We start from the raw sequence: 17,839 nt of genomic DNA, 5'->3' as shown, positions 1-17,839 counted from the left end.
TTTGTCCCATTATTCTTTGTCCACCTTCCCTTTCTCGCTCGCACGCTCCCTCTCCAAACTCTTCACCTCGACCAGATCCGCAACTTCCTTCCCCAAGTCGGTCCCCAACGCCCTGAACCCCTCAACCACCCCCATTCGGTCCTCGAGTCCCATCTCCTGACTCATCTTGACCTTGCCCTCCAACCTATCCAGCACGACCTCCACCCCGACGATGTTCTTCTTCATCACGTCAATGTACCTCTCGGGCGCATCCCCTACCCGCCACTGCTTCCCATCCTCGTAGCCCATCAGGTGGCCCTCACAGTGGCCCGTCAACGCCTCGACCTGCGCCTGCAGGAAGTCGCCGGTCCGCGCGTCGGCGTGGTCGTAAAACACGCGCACCCTGCCGTAGCCCCTGACGGCGCTGTAGTTCCAAGTCGGCACCACTTTGCCCGTCGCCGGCTTGGTGGCCGTGTAGAAGCTCGCCGTGACGTAGTGGCCGGGAGGTCCGTTGAAGAGCACCGTGGCCTCGGATTCGACCACGCCGCCCGATGCACCGGCCGCTGTCGAGAGCGTCTTGGCTTGCGGGTTGGATCGCGCCATATGACCGCGCAGCACACCGAGCTCCGTCTCAGACGTCTCCTGCAGAACCCATGGGATGTGCGTGAGCTGGATGCCCGAGTCGGGGAGGGCCGTGATTAAAATCCCGAGCGGGTGGTCCCGGATAAAGGCTTGCAGGGTTGGGGTGTGTGTCTCTGCGTGGATTGGACGAATGTACATTTTGATGGTTTGTTTGATGTGATGTTTATTTTCTTTGTATTATTTCCAATTTTTAAATTCTTTTTTTTTCATCTTCTTTTCTTTGTATGGGAGTGAGATCCAGGTAGTCATCTACATACCTAGGTACTCTAGTGAATCATCAGAGTGTCGTCGCCAATGAGGACTCATCCATTTTGACAGCACAGCTGCCGGTGGAGTGTTTGTGACTGGGCCCTCGCCGAAGCCGGACATCTGCAAGCCCCACGATTAGCAGCGTACTTAGCATGTGAAACCATCAATCTGTCAAAAATTTGCAGTTGTCGCGAATTGTTTCGCCTAAATCTCCCGATTTATCATACCTTGAAGGCACAAGCCAAAAATCTACTATAAGGTTCCATTCAGTCTATTTTGGTTGCATGAATGCAGTCTCCCGCGGGAAATTGACAGGTTTGAGTCTACTGATGTGGCCCTAAATTGCACCACCAACTGACAACAAAACCCAGCATCCCCGACCCTGAAAACTTTACGGGCTGCGGCGGGTTATTTTAATATCTCGAGATTCTAGGTCTAGTCAGGTCAAGAATGATTACTAACCTTTACAAATTACCCAACGCCGGACTTTGCCCAAAAATAGCATATGGCAGGCAGTAAAGAGGCACGCCGACACGCATGCCCACTCCTCCATCTAGACTATTATGTAGACATACCCCAGTTTTTTTCTCGGCAACAGCCTACGCAAACCTCTTACACGTCATCTGATCATCCCCAGTCATTTGACAATCTGTCAGCTTCCCACCCTGCTCCTCCACCTCAACGTCCATAACCTTGACCTGGTCCAAGTCGACCGGCTCCGCGCGCCCTGAGCTGCCGCACTGCATGGTAGTCTTCATGTCGTCAAACGCCACCTCGGTGAAGTTGACCAACGCAATCGGCGCGCCGACGGCCTGGACGAGCACAAAGTCCTCGATCAACCAGGCCGCCTCGCTGCGGCACAGCTTTTCGCCCGGGGCGAGGTGCCGCTCCACCGTCTGGTTGGTCGAGCGGTTGTTCACCACCAGGGTCCCGTTGCCGCCCGTCGCCGTGGCGGTGATGCGCAGCTCGTCGCCGGGCGCGACGTCGATCTCGCCCGAGAGGAAGTCCTTGGACGAGTCGGCCGACACCTGGTACCAGGCGTGGTAGCTGTCGCCCCGGGAGCTCCAAAAGATGTCGATGCCGGCGCGGAGCGTCCCCGTCGTGCAGTTGACGCCGTCGATGCCGACCCAGAAGGATGCGCCGTATTCGATGTCCTGGCCGGCGATGGCGCCCCTGGTTGGCTGCGTCGCGTTGGGGACCGTGAAGCGGCCCTTGACCGACGTGATGTCGGAGGAAGAGAGGTATGCGCCACCGACCACGGGCGGCTTTGCGGCCGCAGCCGTGGACAAGACGTTGGTGCCAAACACGCGGCTGTTGGACGCCGTGGCCGCAGCGGGGTTTGCGCGGTGGAGAGAGCGGTCGAACACCTGAGACTCTGGTCGGAGGTGCTGTTCTGTGGCGGCATGGCGGAACGAAGTGGCGTTGACCGCGGTGGCGCCGACAAGGGCCGTGACAAGTGTGGCCTTCATTATGATGCAATTGATGATACTGTCTCGTTTGCTGTCTGGCAAAGCGTTGATGGTTGAGGTAAGGAACAAAAAAAAAAGAAGTTTGCTGCACAGGTTGATCACAAACCAGGGGGCGACAAAGGTAAACAAAAGCCTAATCGGGACAAGAGATTGACAGAGAAAGATTGTCTCTGGTCGCGGGACCGAAATGAATGTTGACGAGAAGCAAACGAACGTGACAAGGATGAGCGGGTTGCCTTTCCTTATTGACGCCACTAATTAGGTAGGTTAAGGCAGAGGTAAGGTGTCTAGCGGCAAATGGAAGAAAAAAGGATGGAACAAGGGGAAGCGGATGTTAAAAAGAAACGAGGGACGGGGAATTATAGGACAGCGGCGATCATCAGAAGATCATTATATCCAAAGTGGATGGCGGTTGTACCTATCACATACACGGTAGCAACATGTTGAACAACGTTGCAAGGTGTTAAAGTGGGTTGATGTTGTCAGGAATGGATCTTGGACAGAACTTTGCTCTTGGTTCCTTCCATCAAATCCCAACAGGCATCGGGCGCGCGTGTATCTTTTCTTGGCAATTTGGCAATTGTAATTGAGCGCCAATCGGCTGTTGCGTTTTTTTTTTTTTTTTTTTTTTTTTTTTTTTTTTTTTTTTTTTTTTTTTTTTTTGGGTTTGTTTGCAGCTTGCACCACCGTAACCAAAAGAAAGTCAGACCTATCAATTAGATTAGACTACCGTCTTTCTATGGGTGACACGGCAATTAGCCTAGCACAAATTATAGTTAGTTATTCAATTTATCTGAAAAGAAAAAGAGAAGACATCCCCTAAACAACAATAGCCGACCTCCCGTGGTGCAGAAGAAAGCGGAATGGAAAACCCCTGGATGCCAATGTTGGTGCCAGCGCAGATCTTTGCCGATCCTAAAAAGTCTGACAGCAAACGGGCCCTGCTTGCCCTGTTAGATCCCTCCGAATCCTACTTGCTCCCGCATACCACGTCAGCCGAAAGACTGCGGAGATGTCCATTGCACTTTTTTTTTTTTTTCATTCGTCCTCAAAACCCATTTGCCCAGTACTGTTTGACAGGGAACGATTTCCAATCGTCAGCTTGGTAGCCCGGTTCCAAGACGTGTCACAGTATTTGCCATCACGAGAGTCAACACGCGACTACTTTCTTGTGTACCTGACGTACAAGCCTTCCTGTAAAGGGCAACCACAGCATGCCCCTACCTCGGGTCTTGTGTACCGTGACAAGGCTTCGGTAGATATCAGCTGGACGCATCGCAGGTTTCCTTTGTCGATTCGGACGATGTATTCAATAGTGGGAATATGGTTTATTTCGCGGCGCCATCTCCCCTTGTGCACAAGTCCACTTGACATTTCTGACCACCTTGTACGCTTGGAAAGCATTTGCGCATCAACCGAGCACCACATGGGTCGAATCTTTTGATTGTATCAGTCTGTCATTCAATATGGCTGCGAGATGGTCTCTCAGACACCCTGTAACTCTTAACTTATCCTCAGACCGAGACCGGTTACACCGTACCAGCTCCCGAGTACTTGATATTCTTCCAGTGCCGTAACGCACCTCTTGGTCTCGAGCTCATCAAACAAGCGAGACAATCGTACCGTACTTTTGTCTGACGTGACACAAGCCCCCACGGCATGTCAGCCGAGGTTGATAAATCTGCAAAGTGCGTTTTGGGTAGGGGTACTTCTCGTGCTGGCTATGCAACCCTTGATGTGGCAGTGTTCAATCAATTACTTAATATAGGTGTATATTTGTCTCTCTCTACCCACCTGTCCGGCCCAAATACCTTATCCCAAGCGGGTAAGTCAACAACCTAGTTAGTTATATTTGGACCTGCCAGTTCCGCGTTATAGATGATTTCTTGGCGTATAAAAATAAACCCGGGAGGAAATGTAGCAATTAGAGTCATTTTAACGTTAAAGCAGCTACAGATATTGCAATTCAGCTTTAAATATAGGTATAATTTACAGGTTTTAATTCTAAACTTTTGTATTTTTAGCCATTCTCTATGAAAGACAACTAACTACCGAGGAAAAAAAACGCCAAAAGCCAAAACACAAAGCAGAAAGTGGTAAAGACTGAAAAAGGATACAAAAAATAAGAAAAACCAAAAACAAAAACCTAACGGCATCACACAGAGATCTTTGTCCTTATTTATAGTCGTTAAACAAAATAAAAACAAGGGCCACTGTCGACACCCATTGGTGACAGCATAAGCATGCGCCAAAGGATTCCCCACCCAAGGAATCTTGATGGTCCTTCGACAACATTGAAAGCAGCAGTTCGCGGCGGATTCAAGTGGAAGTCCACTGGGGGCTCCGTCAGTTGCGGCTACTCCCAACGACCACCCTTGCTGCGGAGCGCCCTCAAAGGTGGAGGGCCAGCCTGCTTCTCAAAGCTAGCATGGCTCTCAAGGCTCTTGAAGATTCAAGGGAACTCGTTAATAAAATTTCTCAAATCGAAGGAAGCCCTTATTGTTAATTACCCGGAAGCTCACTTACGTTTGCATCCGCATTTCTCCAATCGATCGAACTACCATGAAACAACTCTGAATCACGGCTAACACTGCCAGGGCGAATACTCGAGGAGCGTGGTGGGCCATTTCTGTCGTTGCCCTCCTCTATCGTTTCCATGGGACTTGTGTGCTTGTTTGGTAGATATCTGTCGTGTACACCGGTGTGATAGACCACTCTGCTGTTGGATGGGATGGGATTGGCAGTTGTAAATGCCAACAAGGGCAAAAGTACAAATGCGAGTTTGGCGTACATTTTTGTTAGAAAAAATGAAAAGGGAAAAAAAAAGGAAAGAAACGGAGCGAGAGACAGATTTTGGCAATTGGAAATGGCTTCAAAGGCGTAAAGACTATGACTGAGATCGAATCAATGGTAGCTGATGATGAATAGAAATACAATGAAACAACTTGGGTGAAGTTATGACTTCGTATTTATATTGTACTCTGGTACCAGTATGAGATTAAAATCCCTATCCCTGCACTGTTAGGACAAAGCTGTGGGCACTGTGGGTGCTCACGATTTTGGTAACAGATCTTTTTTTTTTTTTTGCAAAAAAGTCAGCCCACTATACGGAATGTACTCCTAGCTCCCCGCGGATAGTTGAGTTGATAGAAGGCCGACGCATATACGTACTGTGACAAGGGTTTTTTTCTTTCTCGCCTGATGCCATAGTAGACTATATCGATGACGGGTGACAATTTATTACTCGTACTCAACTCACATATAACCTGAAAGTCTTAAGCTTTGGGCTAATTAAAGAAATTCGGCAGCGAAATCGCGAGGGAATCGGGGGACTACTTAATTCCGATGACAATTGCAGTGACCTTTCCCTGCTTTGCATAACCATGCAAACTATGCAGCACGTCTCCGGAATTAAAGCATTGATTCAATGTCGCTATACACATCAAATTACGTCAACTGTGTGAAGAAAAATCGGCCTTGATTGATATCCCGACTCCGTCAAGAACGGAGACGGGCTCTTGGCAGCTCATTCAAACTTTTTCTGCGTGCAGATTACAAGCATTGGAGAGGGGAGGTTATGGTAGCGGAGGACTTCGGGATCCGGAACGAATTTCTGTGAACTTCGAGAAAGTGAAATGCTTCTACAAATAACCACAGCGCGGCAGTGGTAATAGAATATTATCATGCCTTTGTGAACGATAAACTAAGGTTTCTGTATTGCTGGTTGTGGCTACGGTACTTGGCCCATAACTGCGGCTGTAAACCCGCAACAGGCTACTTTCTTGATAGATCTAGAGTATATTTAAATATAGTCCACATCTAACGGGTTGATTTGGAACGAGGTTGGTGGCATGGGTATTCTATTCTTGACTGGGAACAAACTTGTATTGGGTGCAGTTCGATAGCTAGCGTTGATGAAGAAGACTGGGCAACCAGCAGCGAAGCATAACGGCTGCACCTAGTCTCACAGTCGTGGCACCGTAAAGTACGTAAGCTGTTCTCATGAAGAATGGCAGTGGAGAGATTGTTGTAGTCCTGAGCAAGTTTGCCATATAGCCTCTCCTGTGGGTGGTATAACATCTATAGTTCTTTCTGCATACAATTGCAAAGCACCCGAGTTGTGTAACTTTCGCCAGAATGTTACCCGTTCTAATGATATACCAGCCATAGAGCAGATAATCTGCGCTCTGCAAGCCCTAAAGACCAAGCAGACTTGATAATGCTGGAGTTATATAAAAAGGCATATATTTGTTTTGCTAGTAATATGGGCAAATGCAAAGCCTTATAATACATGGAAAGTATACCGTGTGCATCACCTAAAGCCATTTTAGTAGGAAACCTTAGCTTCCAAACCCGAAACAGAGAAGCCAACGGAGGTCTTTAATTAATTCTAAGTGGTCGAGATCCAAAGTCTTCACGATTTCGCCTTGAGGGAAGTAACAATATTGTCACGTAGTTGAAATTAACAATTTGCTAAAGGCACAAACGGCTAAAGCTGTTGAGAAGTTATGGCATATACCTTGAATGGACAAATCTTGGAACAAAGGACTTTCAAGGAGGCTCCTCGAGGCAGCTAATGTATGTATTGTTCTATGTAGCGCAATCATCATAATAGTATGCCCCGTGATATCTACGCAAAGTGGGAATTATAGAGCTTATGTTGGTTTGCTTAGTCATAACACCATCCATACAACCGGTCCGGTGGCGTAATGGTAGCGCGTCTGACTACGATTCATGTGATCAACGTATCAGGAGGCTGCAGGTTCGAGACCTGCCCGGATCGAGTAATGCGAGGACTTCCTTGGAAACCACCATGTTGGTGATGGTCATTTGGGGTTTCCATGTCCAACTATTTTTGTGTTTTGACGGCGTCGCAGCCGTGCAGCAAAACAACATTGTGTTGTTAAATACCACACTCAAAATAAGTATAAATGAAGAAGCTGGACGATTATACACAACTTCTTAACAAATGGGTTGTAGGAAGGCTTGCCGCCCCCAATCCTCATCATGTGAGCACGTATGCCCAGCAAAAAGTGCGTCCATCCTATTCTGTAACTTGGACAGTGGCAACTATAACACGTACGTGGTATTATTGTACATGACAAAGTGTAATTCTACGTGCACATTTGGTCAATCCAGGGATGCCGGTTACACACATTAAAATAAGCTCCGTAGCCGCAGGCAGAGGGCTTGAGTTTGGATATTCAGAGATTTTATTCCTTACCGTGCAAGGCTCCCGGGATACTGCCCATATAACCCACATACGCGAATTGTTATCGTTATTGTCTCCGAGTGATTTTTCACTTCTTATCATATGTATTGCTAATCTTCCCCCTTCTAACCGTGGCATTGCCAGTTCCTTTTTTGCTTGAGAACCACGGAGCACCCTTTCAAGAGGGTGATCAGAAGTATGTCGTTGCGATCTTCTACAAAACTGCGCAAGGGGTCTTTAGTCGCGGTATCTAGTAGCCAAACATCTAAGCAATAAATTTTTTTCCAGTCGGAAATCGTGATTGTTTGAATGTATGAGGGGCAAAAGATTCTGCGACGCAGCTTAGACAACTCTGCTGTCAGGAGTGGAAAACTCGATGATGTCTTTCTCGCAAGGTGGTACAAGCGAGCGACGCCTAACAATTGTTAGGTACTTTTTAGAGCTACGGGAGCTACGGAGGATTGCGTTGACAGTTATAATAGCACTCATTGAAAGCTTTCACTAACGTTAGAAAACGGCTTAGAGTACGAGGTCATGACCTAGTCTTATGTTCGACGTGCTGTTATTTGACGGTGTTTTATACAGCATAAATACAATGTCACTCGCAATCCTAATTCGACTCCCGACCCAAAATGTATTGGGAAACTCGCGAGGCGAACTTGTCACTCATATAGCCGAAAAAGGTTACTGGAACGTGCTAAAAGTTAAAATCGGGATCGTTAAATCGGAAATATTGTCCGAAGTTAAAGTTTTGGTCAAAATATAGGTTTAAACAAAATGACTTGATTTAGTTCTGTTTTGTTTCCGAAACTCGGATCGGATGGCTAAGCTTTACCAGAGTATTCATCCCAGGATTTTGAATTTCTTATAAGTTAATGATTTGCCATCGCCATGGGTTGAAGCTGTTCTCTCTCCTTTTCACCTAACCTCCCCCAAGATCTGGCACCCAAGTTACTTTATACTCTCGCCCGGGATCATCATGCCGCACGTGAACGAGAAGCCGCGGTCAATCGAGTCTCATGTTAACTACCACCTCCCACCACCAAAAGATGAGAAGTATCCCATTCAATACATCGCCACGGTCGGCTTTCAGAGGGAAAAGTATGACCGGCGATCCGTTAAAGTCACCGACAGACGCAGTTGCGCGGAGGAATTTGACCTAGACACGCATGGGTTCCAATGGGTTGCTAGCACAATCCAAGAGAAGAACTGGAGGGATGACTATCTGTTTTCTCTCCCTGCTCAGCTGCAAAAGGATGTTCAAGATCTTTTGATGCGACAGTAAGTCTCCTGGCGTTCACATGACGAGACTGTAATGTATTCAGCATGGGACTAGCATTAATAAAAAAGCACTGGTGCGACATACGTCCACCCTTTCCCACCCCATGTCATCCGCAAGGACAGCCATCAGACGGTCCTTGATGTTCCGGATGACGTCCCGGATGATGCATTGTTGAATCTGAGACCACCAGCCATGTTTGTACACGTTGGTAAGCAACCTTAAGATCTTATCTCCGACAACAGTCGCAACATAACATAAATTGCACGTGTGGTGCGGTGCGTGCGGGAATAGCTGACCAACGACTCAAACTTAGATCAATCGTATCACGGTGCCCAGATTCGCTTAGACAGACAAGCCGAAGTCGACAACCTCAGGGACAAAGCCAAACACCGTTGGGGAATTATCAACGTCTGGCAGCCCTTGAAGCCAGTGGACCGCGAGCCCCTTGCTGTGTGCGATGCCCGCAGCGTCGACGAGTCGGACCTCGTCCCGGTTACGACGCGGATCGTCTATGGAGGTCAGAACATCGACAACGAGCAATGGCACATCAAGGCGAATCCAAATCACAAATGGTACTACTCCAGTCGGATGACGCCGAATGAGGCGTTGTTGATCAAGTGCTACGACTCCAAGCTTGATGGGAGGGCCAGGAGGACTCCTCATACTGCGATTCAAACTCCCGATGACTTTGGTCCACCGAGGGAGAGTATTGAAATCAGATGTTTTGTATTTTGGGAGGGCGAGGAATTGACGTAAAGACGGCTTTGGCTTTGCAGTCTCAAGAGCAACTCGAGTGCACTTGCTCGCGGATAAATGGGCTGGCACTGGGTTTGGTGGTGTGGTGAATATTTGTGAATATTTAAACTGGGTTGGTAACATCGAAGCATAGGAAGGACTGAGATCTGAACAGAGTTTGGTATGTGACTTTTGCACCTCACATGAGAATCCTGGCGACGGTTAAGGCCAGGTTTAAACGGACGCATTTATCAAGCGTCAAAATATCTAACTTTGGTAAGCAGTGAGTACTGATCATTGTGCGTTTCCCCTGAATAGAATAGGCGGGTTCCTCATCTCGTCTGGGTGAACGACTATCCGGCTCGACGGGTAGGACATGTTCTTAGATCGCTGCATGCAAGTTCAGATGTGCAAAGCCCTGTGTGACAGCCAACAGCCATACCAGGCATAGCTGGGCCTCGTATGGCGGCAGCAGTGCCCGAAGTTACTGGCACTACCTCAGTTTAGACCGCAGCAATGCCAGGACTGGTCTTGTACGCCGATCTCCAACAGCAAGGCCTCAGCGAGGGTAAAAAGTATCTGGGCCTATACCTTTACGGTGCCATACAACGTTAGAGCCCAAGCCACAAGGGAAAGTGGTTGATGGAAGGGGCATGCCTAATTGTGTGGCCAGTGTGGAGCTGTAGATAACGTAGAAATAGACGCACGCATGCAGACGCCCAGGTGGAGAAGGGAAAGAATGCTCCTGGATTTCAAACACAACGGGCGACACACCTTCCCCTTAACAGGTCAATCACGTTTCTGCCCTGAAGTCATCCCGTAATCATCAACCGCAATCACCAGCCACAAAAACCGAACCAAGGTTTCAAAAATTCAAAGTGAATCACTGTTTAAAATGCAAAACTGGTGGGCTTAGCTGGTAAGTTCCACTGCGTAGGGCCAACGGGTTCAACGCCATATGTACGGTGCTATAAGCCTTGTATATGTATCGAAAGCCTCCAAAAGCCAGATTACAAGTAAAAAAAGTCCCTAGCCAGTCTGACACATCGAGACCCTGAAGGCTATTGTCTTACCTATGTTAAGCGATAAGCCTTGAAGTGACTGATTAGGGACTCGGGACGTAAGTGTTCAGGCAATACTAGGTTATTCAAACAAAGAAAAATAAAATCAAACGAAAGAAAAACCAGCTTGTGAGAGATCTGCTTTGCGGCCATCTACGTTGATCCATTTATCCTGTATTGTTTGTTTCATTTGCGGTCCCCAGGTCACATCTGAAAACCTTGGTTACATGCAGACTAAGCCAAGAACTCTTATCTCCAGGATTTCAGATATCTTCCCTACTGATATAGGCGGGGAAGGTTACTTATGAATCACTGTGAGCATGCCCTATCGATAACTTGGGTGGCATGAGACAAGCGGACTGTGGAAATAGAATTTGTAGCTCAATTTACTAATGTTAAGTAGTAAATGCTTACTTTAAAGGGTAGATACTCCTTCCTTGATTTAGACATGTTGATTCGTATGCACATTTCCGACGGTTGCCGACGTTCTGTCATGGTTACTTTTGAAGTTTTGTTCAAGTACAAGACGCAACTCAAGAAGATATTCCAGCTGGTGACTATCTTCCACTATTGGAGCCTCAGCTTCACGTATTGCCACTTGTGCGGCTGTCGACGCAGCCAACGCCAAAAGCTCACAGCGTGCGGTCTGGCCATCTGAAAAAAAAAAAAAAGATTGGTGTTGCACTGCTTCCAAAGCTTTTTGGTGAGATCAACCAACATCTTGGACTAGGCAGGCAGTTGGGTTGGGCCGGTCGGCTGGACAGAATCAGCCCTTTGGCTTTCAATTGTATGGTAGTCATACAGAGTTTACTGATTAGCTTTAGATTACCTTCCTTGGTGGAATTGAATCCTTTTCCGTGTTCACAAGTCCAACTCATAGCTGAGACACAGTGCAAGAAATATCAGCTCACCCGCCAGGACTCGCTTTGATCTCCGCATTACGTTCTGCTGGCTTTACCCGCTGAAGCTTTGTCTACGCGGGGTCCAGCATCGGCAGGTGGTGATACTGGCAAGACGTCTGGTCTCGATGGCATGGCCTGCCAATTCTATACCTGGACCTTCTCTTCGTGGAAGCTCACGCGCGGCATTTTGATGATCCCAAGCTGCCGAGCCCGAGGGGTCGAGAATGACTGTCTAAATGATACAAATTTTGAGAGCAAAATCAGACTGCAGTAATTTCCAAGCCATGCCGCTGCACACATTACAAGATTGCGCAAAAATAAAATGGTCCTACTTTTTGCACATTCTGGGATAAAGAATTTAGCCCGCTGAAGTGAGTTTTTTTTTTTTTTTTTTTTTTTTTTTTTTTCTTCGTTTGGATACATGACGGTGTACATCGTAATCTCCCTGAGCAGAGTTAGGCGGGATATGCATGTGTGCAAAAACTTCTGGGGTGACTAATGACTAGTGCGTTGCTTGTTGTAGCACTGGGCAAATTTTTTTCATTCTATTCCCTGTTGGGCATGGCATCGATTTTGCTTGAAGCTCACATACCCGATCCTCCGCATTCTCGTTGCCTTGCTTGCACTCCGTTCCCTTTGCAGTCGAGGTGACTGATGGCTAGAGTTAGTTCCCACAAGTGCCAAGATCAAAGTGGCTCGGCGAGATGGTCATCTCCCTTTGCAGTTCATGACCTACCCTGGATCAAGGCTCTCGTATCCAAAGTCAAAATTTATGGGGCGGACGTCAAAGGATCAGAAAAGGGCGTGTTGACAAGGAAAAGCAGACAGAGAATAGCGGTACTCAGAGACTTCTGTGAGCAGTCCAACTTTTTTTTCTTCTTTTTTTTGGTGTCACAAAGATAATTCAATATTAAAATATTCAAAGAATCCTCTAGCAAAAGATCATCAAAGTCTCTAATAAGCTAAAGAACGATAAGCCCGGCCACATGGAGCAGTTGACGTCTACGTGTTGCACGATAGAGAAATTGAGAGTTCCGCTCGAATGTTTGACAGAAAATAGTTCACTACCCACATTATTAACGCAGGTATTATTAAATCGTCTGAAAATAAATCGCCCGCCCTGTCATCCTGATCATCTCGTTATCAGTGCTGACTCGTTCGGTCTCGTTGGGGGATCGAGAATCTCAATTCGCTTCCTTTTTTCCCATCGGGCACGGCGGCCCCTTGTCTCGCCTTGAAACAATTCGGGCTACTCTCCCCTGCCGCGCTTGTCTGATGTTGTGATGATTTGAACGACTCATGATACGTGCGCAAGCATACTCCTAACCGTTGGCGGTTCAGGATACCAGAAGACTGGTTATGTTTAGAGTAATAGCACGTTGGATAAGTATCGACGCGGTTGCTATTACCGGAAAATATATGTGCATGAATGATTTCGTGATTTAACCATGCATGATTGACTTTTTTCATTTTGGGCTGCGGCAACACGGTCTAACCCTGGTATATATGAAATCTCTGCCCCAGGGAACCCCATACGTCAGAAAGGCCTGTTTCAACACTGCCTATGACCTAAATATAACTTGATCATCAACATTGTGGGAATTCCAAGAGCACCCGTCATCTCATGATGGATGAAGGATTTGCTTGGCTGTCTGTCGGATAGCGGCACTTCACGATGCCATGCATTCTAACCACGGAATAATGGGTATGGGTAGTGCGTATACTATTGTGGAGGCTACTGTGATTTGCAAAAAACTGCAGATCTTGTACAAAAGAAAGAAATAAATTTTCATCCTAGGGATTAATAATTTAAATATCACTAACGCCGAGATCCTAAACGTGAAGCCACAACGCAAACTTTGAGTTTGTAACAATATAACATGGCAATGAGACATTAAATTTCTGATTGAAGATATATTCAGGCCCCCTGATCTGAAATTTTGCTTTGAAAACTGAGTTCCCCGTGAATTCGGGTACCTGAATTTAGCGCAGGCTCTGTCAAGGTTTTGGCACCGTCCAAGTGCCGACGACATGCCATATTGGATAAATTGCAAAAGATCACGAGTAGCGGCGGTGGCTTGGCATTAACTGTCAAAAACTCTGAAACGTTATTCTTGTCTGCTATGGAGATTTTTTGCGGTATTGGTAAACGATTCAGGCGACCTGAAAATATATAAATTCCCCGACCTTCGCGCCGTCATCTTGCGTTGTTCTGATTTTCGCCTTACCGGGACCACCATCAGTCTCTACGCTCCTTACTACTCCAATTTTGTCACTCTTTTTTTTTTCATTTTCATGTTTTGAAAATGCATCATCTCTACACTCGCTTATTCATTTGTGCTATTTTTGTTGGCACCTGTCTGGCCCAGAACACCGGCAGCCAAATCCCCAGTGACTGGAAATGCAATGGCCAACAGACAGTGGTCACAACGTCAGATGGCTCCACGTTCGCTCAGTGCACAAACACTGATTGGCAAGGGCGCAGCATGTATTCTTTAAAAGACTACAATACAGCTGCAGCCTGCGCCGAGGCCTGCGGTCTCACTCCTACTTGCAACGATGCCGTCTGGGACACCCAGGGCAAAAGTTGCCACATGAAAGACCCGACAAAGACTCTCACACAAGCCGACAACAAACAGTATTACCAGCTGAGGTTGATCAAAAGGGCGGCTCCCGTGTCTCAGGCTGTACAGCAGGGCGGCCGGTGGTCTGCCCAGATCAACTTCTCCATCATACCGGCTGCCGCCTACATCGTCCCCGAGCAACCCTATGCCAGCCGCATCCTGGCGTTTTCGGCCGCCGAAGACGAGTCGTTTGGAGGTCACTACGGGCAGACTCAGTTTACGGATTATAACTACCAGACCGGCGTCATCTCCAAGCGCACAGTCCAAGAGACAAAACACGACATGTTCTGTCCTGGCATCAGTTCCTTGGCCGATGGCAGAATGGTAGTGACTGGCGGTGACGATGCCGCCGTCGTCAGTATCTACGACCCCTCGACCAACAAGTTCACGCGCGCCGCAGACATGAACATAGGCCGCGGCTACCAGGCCAGCGCGACTCTCTCCAACGGCAACGTCTTCACCATTGGTGGTTCCTTCTCGGGCGGCACCAAGAGCAAGAACGGCGAGGTCTACGACCCAAACAGCAACAAATGGACCCTCCTCGATGGGTGCAAGGCCGACGCGCTCAACACGGGCGACCTCGCCTGGAGGCGCGACAACCACGCCTGGCTCTACGGCTGGACCAACGGCAGCGTCTTCCAGGCCGGCCCCAGCGGGCAGATGAACTGGTACACCACCGACGGCGGCGGCGACGTTCAAAGCGCCGGCATCAGGAACTCGACCGATGCGGCAATGTGCGGCGCCAACGTCATGTACGACACGGGCAAGATCCTGGCGTCCGGCGGTGCGCCCCTTTACGACAACGACTCGGGCGTCACCACGGCTAAGATCATCAACATCCCCGCGCTGGGCGAGAAGGCCACCACGGAAGCGGTCCCCGACATGAAGTACCCCCGTGCGTTTTCCAACAACGTCGTCCTTCCCGACGGCACCGTCCTGGTCACGGGCGGGCAAAAGTACGCGCGCCAGTTCACCGACGTCGAGTCCATCATGTACCCGGAGCTGTGGAGCCCCAAGACCAACACCTGGACGGTCATGAACGCCATGGCGGTCCCGAGGAACTACCACTCCGTGTCCCTGCTCCTGGGCGACGGGAGGGTCTGGGCCGCCGGAGGTGGCCTCTGCTGGGTGAAAAAGGGCGCCGCGGACGTGCCGGCCGACTGGCAGTGCGAGGCGTCAGCCCAGCACACCGACGCCGAGATCTTTTCGCCCCCGTACCTGTTCAACGCCGACGGGACCGACGCCACCCGCCCCAACATCACGGCGCTGAGCACCGACAGCGACGCCAACGGCAACTGGGTGCGTGCCGGCGGCTCGCTGACCGTCACCATGGACAGCAGCGCAGATATGACATTTTCGGTGGTTCGGTTGGGTTCCGCCACGCACTCCATCAACACCGACCAGCGCCGCCTGTCGTTGACTTCCACACAGCAGGACAGCAAGCACACTATCAAGCTGCCGACTGACAGCGGGGTGCTGTTGCCAGGATACTGGTACTTGTTTGCGATGAATGCTCAAGGTACTCCATGCATCGCAAGGGTGATTCAGGTTAGGTTGTGAAGAAGGGCCCTGGTTTTGGCTTTTGTTCCTGTTATGGGAGCCTTTTTTACGATGTATGTTCACGATAGCTTTGATTTTTATGTATTGTTCTGATCGAGAAAAAAAACTGTAACCCTAACTCTTAGCTGATTTGATTTGTGAGTGATTGCAACATGTTGCAGGTGATCCGACACCGCATGAGAGGGTAAGCCTCTGTAGCGCCCGACCAAGAGATTGTCGTCTAGTTGGGTCAGAACCACATACCATTGCTTCTCAGCCCCATGCCAAGGCTGAACCGACAGAGAAACTATTAGTTTGAGATATGAGGACATTTGGGAGGCTATAATGCCATGCGCACTGATGCTTACCACCTTCCTTCAATTGTATCTCCCATGATGCCAAACAAACATGTACAATGCCAATCTTCCAAACCAATGATTTCATTGTTTTCATCTCAGTGTCTTTGTTCCTCACCAGGTCTTTGTGACTACACTAGCCTTTGTGGGCTTAGGATATGTCAATCTTTGAAAGTAGCATTGGTGGTATAAATTGGACCGGCTAATCCCAAGTTTCCCTTCAGCAACAAACCAAGCATCGGAAGCATCTTCAGATAGACTATTGTTGTTTACTAAACAAACTCGAGGCAAACAGCTAGCACTCTAGAAAATCAGGCATCAAGGTTTGTAAGGCTAGGAACGACAACCCATCAGTATGGAACCAACTCAAGGAGCAAGCATCCTTCTGGCCCTCGCTGAAGCTATCCGGGAAACACAATTTCAGGAGGTTGACTACTCGGATACAATCAGGGAGCATTGTACAATCTGTACCTCGACATGCGCCAACGAGAATATTCTTGAGAAGAGCTCCAAGGACCTCTTGTCAAGGGCGGGCCTACTAAGACCTGGTAACTCAGCTCATGACACACATATGGTAACAATCCACACCAATGCCATCGACGGCAAAAAAGATGTCATGCTGTGCCTGGAAGGCCTGTTCAACGTCATTGACGGATGGATAGTTATCAACCATGTGAACAAGAATGCCGAGTTTCCCGTGCAGGACGACAGAGCCAACGTGCCGACAGCTGCGCTTTTTGGTTACGTCTGGTCACAACTTGCTCGGAAGAAAAGCAAAGGAAGAAAAGTCTCCCCTCTCAAAGCAGTCATATTTGAGAAGCTTTCCAGCTACTCTACGCCGGATGAGCTGAGTATGCTAAAGTACCTGAGCGACACCCGTGGCGCCTTGCTCAACACGCTGAACCCAAGCTCTGGGCAGGATTTCCTAGGTAAGCTGAGCGGGCCATTCAAGTTAGAGGATCTTTTCAAAGATGGCGGTATCTGCCGCATCCTATCCGACGCCTTGACTGCCACTCAATCCATATTTCCAAATAGATACCCCACCGAGCTACTCTGGCAAAGGGACTCAACAACAACAGGCTACACCCTGCTCGTCCTGCTCCAGCCACTCCCGGACCTAGCACGGGGTTCAAGTGCCCCCCAGGCTACCTATCAAGACGTCCCCGTCCGCGCCCCGGTGTTCAATCACCCGCGACTTATCAAGAAATCATGCGAGGCGCTGGTAGAGACCGTATCGGAATGCTCCGAACCCGAAGACCAAGGCTCGCAATCGCTGTCCCTGCGAGGCGGCGGCAACCTGGACCGCGAACAACCCCCACGCTCCGGGCTCGACTTTGATTTGCTCAAGGCCCGGCTGAAGCGACTCTGCACCAACGAACCGAGCCCAGAATTGGAGGCAAAGGTCAAGAGGCTGGAGGAGTCGAGCAGGCGACAGGCTGGCGTCTGGGGGGAAGAGACCAAGGAGGTGATGGAAGAGATCAAGAAGCGGGAGGACCTAGCGGCGACCAAGAAGGAGAAGCGGAAAGGGACGATTGCCATCGGTCTGGGTAGTGAGCGCAAATAGAGTGTTGTGTTGACATGGGAGTAAAATCCTCGCAAAGCTCTGGTAACTATGAAGTCAACAGATAGTAGAGATGGCGTGCCGGTGTGGCGGATTACAATATTATGCTTTATCTGAATAATGTTCCATCCACAATCGCTCGTATAAAAAAAGCACTAAATCATTAAGCAAATTGTAACCCACGACAACTTTAATGCCGTGCGATCTACATACATTGGAGAACCTCGG

At 48.8% G+C, this 17,839-nt stretch overlaps 6 protein-coding genes across 6 annotated transcripts in view; 3 read left to right on the top strand and 3 right to left on the bottom strand.

Annotated features, from left to right (window-relative positions):
- PgNI_10951 (uncharacterized protein) overlaps window positions 1-681 on the top strand; it is a gene marked incomplete at both ends in the record, with an annotated part of 3,341 nt that extends 2,660 nt beyond the window's left edge. Inside the window, one exon of the mRNA XM_031130925.1 lies at window positions 76-681. Coding sequence (XP_030980329.1) covers window positions 76-681 — 606 coding nt within the window. The remainder of the gene's footprint in view (window positions 1-75) is intronic.
- PgNI_10950 (uncharacterized protein) lies at window positions 10-759 on the bottom strand (the record flags this gene model as incomplete). The annotated part of the gene is made up of 1 exon (XM_031130924.1): window positions 10-759. The coding sequence occupies one exon, from the start codon at window positions 757-759 to the stop codon at window positions 10-12; it is 750 nt and encodes a 249-aa protein (XP_030980098.1).
- A 710-nt stretch (window positions 760-1,469) lies between these two features.
- PgNI_10949 (uncharacterized protein) lies at window positions 1,470-2,339 on the bottom strand (the record flags this gene model as incomplete). The annotated part of the gene is made up of 1 exon (XM_031130923.1): window positions 1,470-2,339. The coding sequence occupies one exon, from the start codon at window positions 2,337-2,339 to the stop codon at window positions 1,470-1,472; it is 870 nt and encodes a 289-aa protein (XP_030979605.1).
- Window positions 2,340-4,695: 2,356 nt separating this feature from the next.
- PgNI_10948 (uncharacterized protein) lies at window positions 4,696-5,132 on the bottom strand (the record flags this gene model as incomplete). The annotated part of the gene is made up of 2 exons (XM_031130922.1): window positions 4,696-4,782; window positions 4,866-5,132. The coding sequence occupies 2 exons, from the start codon at window positions 5,130-5,132 to the stop codon at window positions 4,696-4,698; spliced, it is 354 nt and encodes a 117-aa protein (XP_030979606.1).
- Window positions 5,133-8,530: 3,398 nt separating this feature from the next.
- Window positions 8,531-9,589, top strand: PgNI_10947 (uncharacterized protein; the record flags this gene model as incomplete). The annotated part of the gene is made up of 3 exons (XM_031130921.1): window positions 8,531-8,832; window positions 8,902-9,041; window positions 9,147-9,589. 3 exons carry the CDS (start codon window positions 8,531-8,533, stop codon window positions 9,587-9,589), a joined length of 885 nt encoding a protein of 294 aa, XP_030980466.1.
- A 4,248-nt stretch (window positions 9,590-13,837) lies between these two features.
- PgNI_10946 (uncharacterized protein) lies at window positions 13,838-17,614 on the top strand (the record flags this gene model as incomplete). The annotated part of the gene is made up of 2 exons (XM_031130920.1): window positions 13,838-15,703; window positions 16,388-17,614. 2 exons carry the CDS (start codon window positions 13,838-13,840, stop codon window positions 17,612-17,614), a joined length of 3,093 nt encoding a protein of 1,030 aa, XP_030980467.1.
- Between the last annotated feature and the right edge of the window lie 225 nt (window positions 17,615-17,839).

This window comes from Pyricularia grisea, chromosome VII (genome assembly GCF_004355905.1).
Source record: "Pyricularia grisea strain NI907 chromosome VII, whole genome shotgun sequence".
Taxonomy (NCBI): Eukaryota; Fungi; Ascomycota; class Sordariomycetes; order Magnaporthales; family Pyriculariaceae; genus Pyricularia; species Pyricularia grisea.
Note: the sequence above shows the minus strand (reverse complement) of the source record. Positions and strands in the feature narration are given on the sequence as shown.